Source organism: Mobula hypostoma, chromosome 7 (genome assembly GCF_963921235.1).
Source record: "Mobula hypostoma chromosome 7, sMobHyp1.1, whole genome shotgun sequence".
Taxonomy (NCBI): domain Eukaryota; kingdom Metazoa; phylum Chordata; class Chondrichthyes; order Myliobatiformes; family Myliobatidae; genus Mobula; species Mobula hypostoma.
This window is the reverse complement of record NC_086103.1, coordinates 14,512,350-14,525,571: the sequence shown is the minus strand read 5'-3', so window position 1 is coordinate 14,525,571 and position 13,222 is coordinate 14,512,350. Positions and strand designations below refer to the sequence as shown.

Below are 13,222 nucleotides of genomic sequence, written 5' to 3'. Positions count from 1 at the left end.
GCCCATTTGGACCATTGAGTCTGCTTTGCCATTCAATCATGGCTGATTTATTATCCCTCTCAACCCCATTCTCTGGTCTTCTCACCGTGGCCTTTTGATACACTTATTCCTATGTTCCCTCACACCTGAGATGTCCTAATCAGGAACATATCAATCATTCCCTTAAATACTGTATATCCAATGACTTGGCTTCTACATCTGTCTGTGGCATGAGTTCCATAGATACACTGCCCTCTGGTTAGAGAAATTCCTCCTCATCTCTGTTCGAAAGGGATGTCCCTCTATTCTGAGGCTGTGCCCTCTGGTCCAAGACTCTCCCACTATGGAAAACATCCTGATGTCACACCTGTGACGCCCTGCCCACCCATTTCCGGCTAGTTGTTGAACGAACCTCACTGTGACCAGTTTGTGTTCAATGACAAATGAAGCGTAATTCAAAAACATACCCTTTTATTTATTAGACCAAATTCTGGAAGAATTCAGCAAGTAACTGCGAATTCCACCCTATCTAGGCCTTTTAATATTCGATAGGTTTCATTGAGATCCCCCTCATTCTTCTAAATTCCAGTGAGTACAGGCCTATAGCCATCCTATGCTCCTCATACGTTAACCTTTTCATTCCTGGGTCATTCTTTGAACCACTTCTGTACCCTCTCCAATGTCTGCACATTCTTTCTTAGATAAGGAGCCCAACAACATTCACAATAGTCCAAATGCAGTCTGACCAATGCCTTATAAAGTCTCAGCCTTACTATTTCAATTTTCTGAGATTCACAAATAATCACCACTCACTGTTGTTAAGGATCTCATTGAGGGGTCCATGGCAGAAAGGGTGAGTGGCTTCAAGTTCCTGGGTAATCACAAAGAGACTGTGCCAGTGGCTCTACTTCAATAGGGGTGAGATCCAGTATTTCACAAAAACTCTGGCAATCTTTACAGATGTACGATGGAGAGCATTCTAACTGGCTGCATCACCGTCTGGTACAGAGGCTCCAATGCGAGGATCACAAGAGACTGTAAACCCAGCCAGCTCCATCACAGGGGCAACCCTCCCCACCATCACGGGCATCTTTAAAAGATGATGCCTCAAGAAGGCAGCACCCATCATGAAGACCCTCGACACCTGGGACGTACCCACTTCGCATGACTACCTCGCACTCAATATCAGGAGTACCAAGGAATTGGTTGTGGACTTCAGGAAGGGGAAGCTGAGGGGACACACACCAGCTCTCGTCAGGGAGTCAGCAGTGAAAAGGGGGAACAGTTTCAAGTTCCTGGTTGTCAACGTCTCTGAGGATCTAACCTGGACCCAACATATCGATGCAGCTACAGGGAAGGCACGACAGTGGCTATATTTCATTAGGAAGTTTGAGGAGATCGGTATGTCACCAAAGACTCCTGAAAATGTTCACAGATGTACTGTGGAGAGCATTCAAACTGGGTGTTTCTCTGTCTGGTGTGGAGGGGCCACCGCACAGGATCAGAAAAAGCCGCAGAAAGTTACAATCTCGGCCAGCTCCATCATGGACACCGGCCTCCCCAGCATCGAGGACACCTTCAAAAGGCAATGCCTCAAAAAGGCAGCACCCAGCATTAAGGACCCCCATCATCCAGGACATATCGTCTTCTTATCGAGAAGGTACAGGAGCCTGAAGACACGTACTTAATGTTCAGGAACAGCTTCTTCCCCTCCGCCGTCAGACTTATGAATGGACAATGAACCTTTATTCATCTTTTGCAGTATTTATTTATTTTTGTAACTTTTAGTAATTTTTAATGTATATTCTTCATAACTTCATAACACGATCCAGTGATATTAAACTGAATTCCGATTCAGTGACTCAGGTGAAAAAGAGAATGAGGAAAATTGCTAGAAAATATGTGTTTATTCAGTTAAAAAGATAAATGAACAGTACATTACTGACCAACAGGGCAAATATCAAAACTCTTCTCACACTTAACACATACACATTCTAAATTAACACAGTTACAAATGATTTAAAAATATTATTCGTACCATTATTGTGATCAAATACCTATGTGAAACTAACTACATCTCCCTGTAAGACTTCTCAGTCACTTAACGCATTCAGAGAGAATTCAGACTCAAAACAACTTCGAAATGTGGTGCTGTAGTTGATGGGTCAGCCTTGCATGGATTTGGGTGGGAGGGGACACACAGAAATTGTCAGAGGAGCTCAAAGGGTCAGGTAGCATCAATGGAGGGAAACGGACAGCTGATGCTGAGGCAAATGAGCCTGCCCTCGCTCCCATTCTAACCAATTTTTACAGGAGCAGCAACCCTCACCAGCTGCAACACCACTGGTACAGGAAACACAAGGCACCTGACCATACATCCCCACAAAGGATTGCGAGGGCTGATGAGAGGATCACCGGGGTCTCTCTTCTACCCATCAGTTATTTTTTCCGGGAGCACTGCGTATGCAGGGCTCTTAGCATTGTCAATGATCTGTCCCATCTGTCCAACGATCTCTTTCACCCCCTACCATCAGGCAACACGTACTGTAGAATTAGGACATGAACTATTAGGATGGGAAACAGCTTCCTCCCCCAGGCTGTGAGACTACTAAACTCCCTGACACCACCCAGGTCTCATCACGTGTGAACCACCAGTCGTGTTATACTTCAAAGTTGCTGGTGAACGCAGCAGGCCAGGCAGCATCTCTAGGAAGAGGTACACTTGATGTTTCGGGTCAACTGTACCTCTTCCTAGAGATGCTGCCTGGCCTGCTGCGTTCACCAGTAACTTTGATGTGTGTTGCTTGAATTTCTAGCATCTGCAGAATTCCTCGTGTTTACGTGTAATGTTATACTGTTTACTTTTTAACTTGTGTCGTAAATGCACTTTATTATTTGTTAATTTATTTGTGGTAATATTACTTTATATGTTGTGTGTGATTTATATGTACTGTGTTGTACACCTTGGTCTGGAGGAACATTGTTTCATTTGGCGACAAATTGTTGAATGACAATAAACTAAACTTGAACTTAATCTGGACTGACCCTGTGTTTCCAGATTACTATCAGGAGGTGGCAGAAACAACAGCTGAATCTCTTGACCCATATTACATGCAGACCTCTTATCCAGGTTCACAACCACGGTCAATGCATATGGATGTGTCAAGTGTTCCTTAAGGTTATCATAGCCTGGGGTGGTGGGGTATTGGGGACAAGCTCCCATCAGCTATTAAATGCTTCTCAAATAGCCTCTGACAACCTAGTCCAGTTCCTAACCTTCACTTGTGGCTTGGATACTAAGCCCAGCAGAACTGTTTCTACTGACAGGAGAAGGAGCAAAGGTGGGTTACTGGCACCTTAAAACCGGTCATTATCAGGCAGATAAGGCTGATCAGCCATGGCTGGCAGCTCATCTAGGAAAAGGAAAACTCTGATCTCAAACCTCTGCTGCTTTTCAGCTATACCTGTTCATGAGGAAGATTTTGGGGGTAAACTCTGAGGAAGAGTCCAGAGCTGGAGTCCCTAAGGCAGTCCTACATTGAGTTCAACACTGACTGACAACTCCTGTGATGCTGCTGATGCCAAACTGTATCGGCCTCTGCCGTTCCTTTGGATTCATCAGCTGCGTGGAGAGGGGGAGATGCTGCCTGACCTGCTGAGTTCCTCTGGCATTTTGTGTGTGTGCGTTGCTCTGGATTTCCAGCATCTGCAGAATCTTTTCTGTTTATGAAATGCTGGAGAACTCAGCAGGCCAGGCAGCATCTATGGAGGGGAATAAACAGGCTGAGACCCTTCATCAGGACTCAACTGCAAAGTCTCTTTGAGGTATGCCTACCCTTAAGATGTTTAAATCTTCTCTGTTTCCTATGTTTGGGCTTATCCTATTTCTCTGTTGCCCTTTTATAAACATTTGGTGTCAAACAGGATGTGAGTATGAGTAGGCAAAGGTGGGGAGGTGACACAGCTGCACTAGTGAATCCCACCAGCCTGGTCTGATTTAGAGGCCAATGTACCTGCCAGGCAGGCACACAACAGACTACAGAGTCCATCCTGTGTCTGACAGGCTACAGAGTCCCTCCTGTGTCTGACAGGCACACGACAGACTACAGAGTCCTTCCTGTGTCTGACAGACTACAGAGTCCCTCCTGTGTCTGACAGACTACAGGGTCCCTCCTGTGTCTGACAGACACACAACAGACTACTGAGTCCCTCCTGTGTCTGACAGACTACAGAGTCCCTCCTGTGTCTGACAGGCACACGACAGACTACAGAGTCCTTCCTGTGTCTGACAGACTACAGAGTCCATCCTGTGTCTGACAGGCTACAGAGTCCCTCCTGTGTCTGACAGGCACACGACAGACTACAGAGTCCCTCCTGTGTCTGACAGACTACAGAGTCCCTCCTGTGTCTGACAGGCACACGACAGACTACAGAGTCCTTCCTGTGTCTGACAGACTACAGAGTCCCTCCTGTGTCTGACAGACTACAGGGTCCCTCCTGTGTCTGACAGACACACAACAGACTACTGAGTCCCTCCTGTGTCTGACAGACTACAGAGTCCCTCCTGTGTCTGACAGACTACAGGGTCCCTCCTGTGTCTGACAGGCACACGACAGACTACAGAGTCCTTCCTGTGTCTGACAGACTACAGAGTCCCTCCTGTGTCTGACAGACTACAGGGTCCCTCCTGTGTCTGACAGACACACAACGGACTACTGAGTCCCTCCTGTGTCTGACAGACTACAGAGTCCCTCCTGTGTCTGACAGACTACAGGGTCCCTCCTGTGTCTGACAGGCACACGACAGACTACAGAGTCCTTCCTGTGTCTGACAGACTACAGAGTCCCTCCTGTGTCTGACAGACTACAGGGTCCCTCCTGTGTCTGACAGACACACAACAGACTACTGAGTCCCTCCTGTGTCTGACAGACTACAGAGTCCCTCCTGTGTCTGACAGACTACAGGGTCCCTCCTGTGTCTGACAGACACACAACAGACTACTGAGTCCCTCCTGTGTCTGACAGACTACAGAGTCCCTCCTGTGTCTGACAGGCACACGACAGACTACTGAGTCCCTCCTGTGTCTGACAGACTACAGAGTGTCTCCTGTGTCTGACAGACTACAGGGTCCCTCCTGTGTCTGACAGACACACAACAGGCTACAGAGTCCCTCCTGTGTCTGACAGACTACAGAGTCCCTCCTGTGTCTGACAAACAAACGACAGGCTACAGAGTCCCTCCTGTGTCTGACAGACACACAATAGACTACAGGGTCCCTCCTGTGTCTGCACTGCAGGTATGTTGAGCTCAGCCCTCATGAAGAGTCTTAACCCGAAATGACACCTGTCTATTTCCCTCTGCAGATGCTGCCTGACCTGCTGAGTTCCTCCAGCGTGTTGTGAGTGTGGCACTGATAGAATGATACACACAAAATGCTGGAGGAAGTGACAGTCAGCACCTTCTCCCCAGGGTGCAAATGGCATCACTTTAAGGTGATTGGAGGAAAGTCTAGGAGAGATATTAGAGGTAAGTTGTTTACACAGAGACTGGTGGGTGTGTGGTGGAGGCAGATACATTCGGGACATTTAAAAGATGTGTAGATAGGCACGTGATGTTAGAAAGTAGAGGGCCACGCGGGAGGGAAGGGTTAGATTGACCTTAGATTGGACGGCATGGTAGTTAGCACAACACTATTACAATTCGGGGCATCAGAGTTCAGAGTTCATCCTGGAGTGCCCTGTAAGGAGTTTATATGCCCTCCCAGTGGAACACGTGTGTTTCCTCTGGGTGCTCTGGTTTCCTCCAACAGTCCAGAGATGTACTGGTTGGTAGGTTAAATTGACCCGTGATTATTCTAGGGTTAAATTGGGCCGTAAGAACCCGTTCCGCACTGTACCTCTAATATCATGGAGTTGGCTAAAGCACCGTGGGCCGAAGAGCCTGTACTGCCCTGTGATGTTGCAGGTTCAGTGTTCTGTACCACCCGCTGCTGGGGCGGGCAAATGACAGAGGGACGGTCTGCTACGAAGAACTAAGGGGGTGGGGTAGTCAGATAGGGAAGGGGCAGAGTTGGGAGACTGTGACTATCAGGTGCTGGGAAAGAGAATGAAAAGCCTCTCGGACCTTGTAAAACAGGTTTCCCCACCCGCTCCCTGAAGCCAATCTCTTGGCAGTCACTGTTTCCAACGCACACACACTCTCTTTCACTCTTTGGTTGTCCATCGAAATTTGATGACGACGTCCACTCCTTTAACGGTGAGATCTTTGATGACTGTACAGTCCTATCCTGGACCCCCCACACACACACACACAATGCTGGAGGAACTCAGCAGGTCAGGCAGCATCTATGGAGGGGAATAAACAGTCGACATTTTGGGCTGAGACCCTTCATCGGGACGGGAAAGGAAGGGTCAGAACTCAGAAAAAAAAGATGGGGGAAAGAAAGGAGTACAAACTAACAGGTGACAGGTGAGGGGGAAGGTGGGTAGGGAGGGGGATGAAGTGAGACACTGGGAGGTGATAGGTGAGACCAGGTGAGGGGGAAGGTGGGTGGGTGGGGGAGGGGGGATGAAGTGAGACACTGGGAGGTGATAGGTGAGACCAGGTGAGGGGGAAGGTGGGTGGGGAGGGGGATGAAGTGAGACACTGGGAGGTGATAGGTGAGACCAGGTGAGGGGGAAGGTGGGTGGGTGGGGGAGGGGGGATGAAGTGAGACACTGGGAGGTGATAGGTGGAGAACCTGAAGAGACACACTCAATGTTTTAGGAGCTGCTTTTTCTTCCCCTCCATCACATTTCTGAATGGTCTGTGAACCGAACCTCCTTATTTCTTTTGTTTAAATGCAGTATCTATATATTTTTTGTAATTTATAGAAATTTTTATGTCTCTGTATTGTACTGTTGTAGCAAAGTAACATTTCATGTCACATGAGTCAGTGATAATAAACCGGATGGTGGTTCTGAGTTTCTGAACTGGTTGTTGTTGAGTTCCCATCTCCAGGCTCCACAGTCCCGATATTCTCGGTTTGATGTGTGTGTTGGTGAGTTCCCAACTCCAGGCTCCACACTCTCGATATTCCCGGTTTGATGTGTGTGGAGAGGGAGTGGAGGAGAAATCTCCTTTCAGCAGATCCAACCCCCACACATTTAGACCCAAGCATCTACGACCCCAATAACAGCATTCACAAATATTTACAATTTTTGCTTAAAAGAAAATAAAGAGAAAAATAGTTCCTTGATATAATTTCATTTTGTGCAAAAATATCTACCTATAAGGTGACTGTAATTGGCTGGGATAAATTCTAATATTGCAATATTGTACAAACTATATCACTTTAATCTAGTTTTTGTCTGGATAATATTACCCTGAAAATGTTTTGCTCCAGATTAGATCCAGGGATAAGGTCCTTCTGATCGGAAATTCATAGTTAGATGTTCAGAAAAGTTACTAAGTGGTCCCTAATAGATTCATGTTTTCGTATTCAGTTCATGAAAGTTTAAAAGATTTGGTAGTACAGCAAACTTTCTCTCTCTCTCTCTTTAATCCTATACTCTAATACTGTACTGGTTTTAGCTATGTGCATCTTAATATAAGACAAACATTTTGAGCCATGGTCAGGGTCCCTGGATTTCAAACCCAAAGATGATTCTGATGTGGGTGGGAGGTAGTTTGCTTAGGAATGAGAACTGTTGTTGGAAGTCCAAACCACTACCATAAGGGGTCAGGAGAAAGAGAGCAGGGAGACAGACAACACACAAAGTGCTGGAGAAATTCAGCAGGTTGGGCAGCTTCGATGGAAATGAATAGAGAGTCAATGTTTTGGGCAGAGATCCTTCATCAGGTCTGGAAAGGAAGGGGGAAGAAGCCAGAATAAAGAGGAGGAGGGGAAGGAGTACAAGCTGAGAGGTGATAGGTGAGGCCAGGCGAGGGGAAGGTGGGTGGGTGGGGGAGGCAAGATGAAGTAAGAAGCTGGGAGGTGATAGAAAAGTTTGAAAGGAGTGATGGAGGGGAGAAGCTTCTCAGTTTGAGGAGAGACAGAGGGAGGAGAGAAAGCACCCGGCAGGTCGGGCTGCGGCTATGGAGAGCAGCAAGTGTTAAACACCCAACCAGCCTACTGAGTGTTTCTGGCATTTGTTTTATCTGTACAGGAAAGACGTCCCTCAGTATGAGGGCAGCCAAGCAGAGGGAAGATGGTTTGAAGCAGCAAGAAGCAGAGGGTGAGTGGAGGAATCACCCCTGTGTGTTGGGAGACAGGGAGTGACAGGTCCCTCTCTTTGGAGGAGTGATGTTGAGGGTGAGATCCCTCCATTTGGAGGGGATGATGGGGTCCCTCACTTTAGAGGGGAGATCATGGGGGCATGGTCCCTCAGTTTGGAAGGGAATTGGGGTGGGTCCTGCAGTTTGGAGGGGAGACAGGGAGGGACAGAATCCCTCTGTTTGGGAAGGGAGACAGAGGTGCAGCGTCCCTCAGTTTGGAGGGGAGACAGGGAGGGACAGGGGTCCTCAGTTTTGAGGAGAGATGGGCCCATCACTTTTGAGACAGGGAGAGGGGTCCTGCAGTTTGAAGGAAGATTGGGTGTGTTTACACTTTTGAGACTCATAAGAACCAGGAGGAGTTTCTGGGAGCTGGAGCCATGGCTGATCCTTGGCAATGTCCATCCCTACTGGGCTGGGAAGGCTTGGACACACATGATGATCATCCCCAGTGCAGAGGGGAGCATTGGACGAGTCGGATGTCCATCCCCGGTGCGGTGGGAAACTCCACCATGGACAGTCCCAAGCCCGGCTGTGAGAGAAGGAGGGTTGGACATGGGGCTAACTCCATCCTGTAAAAACCCAGAAAACACCAACAGAAGTTCCAAAGTCCTCATCCCTGGGAGAGGAAGGATCTTCATCTAGAAGACGTATGAAGTCATATGGTGAAAGCAGAAGCCATGGGGCCAGTCAACCTTCTCTTGGTCCAGGACAGAGGACTCTGGTGAGCTGCTGTCGGGGCCTATCCCATCCAGTACGAGTGGTGGCCTTAAGAAGAAGAGGCAGGGTGGGAAGGATCAGACACACAGACTGACCATCCCCAGTGGGGTGGGAAAGATTGGACTCACAGACTGACCATCCCCAGTGGGGTGGGAAGGATTGGACACACAGACTGGCCTTCCAAATTGGGTGGGAAGGATCAGACACACAGACTGACCATCCCCAGTGGGGTGGGAAAGATTGGACTCACAGACTGACCATCCCCAGTGGGGTGGGAAGGATTGGACACACAGACTGACCATCCCCGGTGGGGTGGGAAGGATTGGACACACAGACTGGCCTTCCAAGTTGGGTGGGAAGGATCAGACACACAGACTGACCATCCCCAGTGGGGTGGGAAGGATCAGACACACAGACTGACCATCCCCAGTGGGGTGGGAAGGATCAGACACACAGACTGACCATCCCCAGTGGGGTGGGAAAGATTGGACTCACAGACTGACCATCCCCAGTGGGGTGAGAAGGATTGGACGCACAGAATCAGGGGTCCACATTCCCAGAAGTGCAGGTTAATGCCCAGTTCTGTGGCTCACATTAACCTTTTCCAGACAGATTCACTACTTCATCATTTTCACGGTGTTACCCCAGCATTCCTGAGGAATCTTAGGATGGATCAGGCGATGGACTAATCTGGGACTTCTCCAGCAGGGTTGCAGCTTGTGTGATAAAAGGTTCTGGAATGGTGGTGAGTGCTGGCCCACCAATCACAGGAAGCTGTCCTCCACCTCAGGTTGACTGCCCTCAGCTTCAGTGTCCATCTCAAGTTGTCTGCAATCTTCGGTCATCTGAGGAAAATCGCTCAAACTAGTCGGCTCCTGGCTCTCGCCACAGACAAGGGAGCTGAGACAGGGAGAGATGTGTCAGATTAGCTTCAGTTGTCACATCTGTTGGATTAGACTGTACAATTGCATTGTCTGTGCAGTTTACCAGTTTTTGCCTGCTAGTATTTATTTCGAGATACAGTGCAGAATAAGCCCTTCTGGCCCTTCGAGTCGCATCATCCAGCAATCCCCAATAACCCCGATTTAACCCTAACTTAATTGTGGGACAATTTACAATGACCAATTCAGTTACCCGGTAGGTGTTTGGACTGTGGGAGGAAACTGGAAGACCCGGGGAAAACCCACGCATTTCACGTGGAGACCGTGCCAAGACTCCTTTCAGGGGACGCTGGGATTGAACTCCAAACTCCGACCCTCTGACCTGTAATAGTATCACGTTAACTGCTACTCTACCATGGCATCCTACCTATATACATATAACTGTTCAATATGCTTCCCAGTGGTCACAGTATGTATGTACAGTATATACATTCTGTCCTCTGGTGGTTACAGTTCTTTGCATCATTTTGGAAGCTTCTCTGGTATCACATTATTTGAATAGGGGCTACCTGATTGGTTAACCCTTATCTACAAATTTGAATGGAATGTTTCTAACCTATGGGGTATAAGAAGGACTGACCACGTTGGTCTGCCATCTTTTTCTTGTTCTTGTTCTTTGCTTCTCCCTTCCCTTCTCCTACTAGCCCCACTACCCTCTGTTTCCAACCCTCTTTGTTCTTAGTAAAACGATCATGAAGCAACAAGCTTTATGCCTCTTTCTTGACTTCCAAAAGAACCTTGGATTAAAAACATCAGATTCCGACACACCAAAATGTACAGTAAAATGCATAATTTGCATCAACAGCCAACACGGTCCGAGTATGTGTTGGAGGTAGCCCTCAAGTGTTGCCATGCTTCCGGCGTCAACATCGCATGCCCACATTTTACTAATCTCCACCCGTACATCTTTGGAATGTGGGAGGAAACCGGAGCACCCGGAGAAAACACAGGGAGTTATGAGGAGAACGTACAAGCCCCTGACAGACGTCAGCAGGAATTGAACCCTGAACGCTGGTGCTGTAATGTGGTACGCTAGCCACTACACTACCGTGCGGATCCAGTTGTGTACCTTGGCCTTGTCCCTGCAGCTGGCACACTGGAGGGCTCCTCTGCTGGATTGCCGGCGTCCGCGCTGTCCTTGGGGGTTACCGGGTCGGGTAGCGGGATGATGTAGCCGTTGTCCGTCCCGTTGAGGTGTAGGCAGTTGGAGTAGATGACGCTGTCGTTGGCTCCGCGGGTGCTGGTCCTGGTGCGGCGCAGGGCTGGGTGATCACCCTTTATGAACTCCTGGCTAACCTGCGTGTACCTCTGGAGAAGTAACCAACATTAGCACGTTCTGATACCCAAAGGAGTCTGGATTGGATTCAGATTCTGAAACAGTGCTGTCCAAGACCTTCAGAAGCCATTAAAGAGGTGATTGATGTTAAAGGGCATATGGTATAGCTGAGTGGGGGAGAGGTTGGAGGAGATGTCCAATTGATTTATTTAATCACTTTAATTTATTTTATTTAGAGATATAGCATGGTAACAGGCCCTTCACACCACCCACGTGACCAATTAATCATGTTCTGATTAAAGTCTCAGCCCAAAACATTGCCGTTCTTCCCCTTCCATGGATGCTGCCTGACCTGCTGAGTTCCTCCAGCATTTTGTGTGTGTTGTTCTGGATTTGCAGTATCTGCAGAATCTCCTGTGTTTATATGGCCAATTAAATTGCTAACCGGTACTTCTTTTGAATGAGGGATGAAACAGGGCAACCCATGTGGTTGCAGGGAGAGCATGTGGTTACGGGGGGAACATACAAACTCCTTACCGACAGCAGGAAGGAATTAAAACATTATTAAGTATCACAGGCTCTGTAATAGCATTATGCTAACCACTATTCTAAAGTCCAAAGAGGTGGGTTTCTTACACAGGAAGGTTCTGAAGAGGTTTTATACACAGAGGGTGGTGGGTGTGTGGAACACACTGCCGGGGGTGGGGGCAGAGGCAGATACATTAGGGATATTTAACAGACTCTTAGACAGACACATGGATGATAGAAAAATGGAGGGTTATGTGGGAGGGAAGGGTTCGATTGATCTCAGAGTAGGTTTATATAGACTGGCACAACATTGTGCATCAGAAGTCCTGTACTGTGCTGTAATGTCTATATTCCATTTTCCATCTTAGAACAGAAAAGCAGGGATGTAATGATGAACCATTATACAGCACCGGTGAGGCCTCACCTGGAGCATTGTGAGCAGTTTTGAGCCCCTTATCTAAGAAAGGATGTACTGATATTGGAGGGGGTTCAAAGGAGGTTCACGAAAATGATTCCAGGGTTGAAAGACTTGTCATATGGGGAGTGTTTGATGGCTCTGAGCCTGTACTCACTGGAGTTTAGAAGAATGAGGGGGAATCTCATTGAAGCCTATCAGATATTGAAAGGCCTGGATAGAGTGGATGCGGAGAGGATAATTCCCATTGAGGGAGAGTCTAGGACCAGAGGGCACAGCCTCGGACCAGAGGGCACAGCCTCAGACCAGAGGGATGTCCATTTAGAACGGAGATGAGGGAGAACTTTTTTAGCCAGAGGGTGGTGAATCTGTGGAATTTGTTGCCACAGACGACTGTGGAGGTCAAGTCATTGAGTGTATCTAAAGCAGGGGTTAATAGATTCTTGATTAGTCAGGCATCAAAGGTTATGGGGAGAAGGCCAGAGGGAAATAGATCAGCCATGATGAATGGCAGAGCAGGCTCGATGGACCGAATGGCCTAATTCTGCTCCCATGGTCCGTGTCTCATGTTCTATGTTCTACATCCTGTTCTCTGCTTTCCTGCACTGGTTGTTGCATGGAGTATAACAGTTGGGATGTTACGTACAACTTTAGAAAACACTTGTTAGATTGCACACGGAGCAGCTTGCCCTGGGGCTGGGGGGCTGTCTGTGTCTGAATGGAAGAGTGCATATTCCTCTGCCTATCTAACAGCCTCTGGAACACCTCTATCGTATTTGCTTCATCACCACCCCCGAGAATTGGATCTGTTCCCGGTTACGGTAACCGAGTGAATCGAGTCACAGATCTCCTATCAATCCTTGCCTTTTTGTAGCTCTCAGAGAGCAAGTTCCCCATGGACGTGACCAAGTTGGAGAAGGAGGGTCTCTTCTCAAACTCATCGTTCCAGCACTTCTTCATGATGGCGTATCTGCAAGAAAGATTCACCACTGACCAAGGGACAGCTCACCAAGGGGCTCCAACACCTCCTGCTCATCCCTCCCCTCCGTCTCCCACCCAGACACAGAGGGACCCATCCCTGTTCCTGGTCCTTTGGTGGGATCTGCTCTC

At 48.2% G+C, this 13,222-nt stretch overlaps 1 protein-coding gene across 2 annotated transcripts in view; it reads right to left on the bottom strand.

Moving 5' to 3' along the window:
- Positions 1–1,847: 1,847 nt before the first annotated feature.
- pdgfrb (platelet-derived growth factor receptor, beta polypeptide) overlaps positions 1,848–13,222 on the bottom strand; it is a 115,103-nt gene continuing 103,728 nt past the window's right edge. For both annotated transcript variants that reach the window (XM_063053058.1, XM_063053059.1), the window contains 3 exons: positions 12,977–13,082; positions 10,963–11,201; positions 1,848–9,852 (listed from right to left, as the gene is read on the bottom strand). In XM_063053058.1, coding sequence (XP_062909128.1) covers positions 9,717–9,852; positions 10,963–11,201; positions 12,977–13,082 — 481 coding nt within the window. In that variant the 3' untranslated portion in view covers positions 1,848–9,716. The remainder of the gene's footprint in view (positions 9,853–10,962; positions 11,202–12,976; positions 13,083–13,222) is intronic.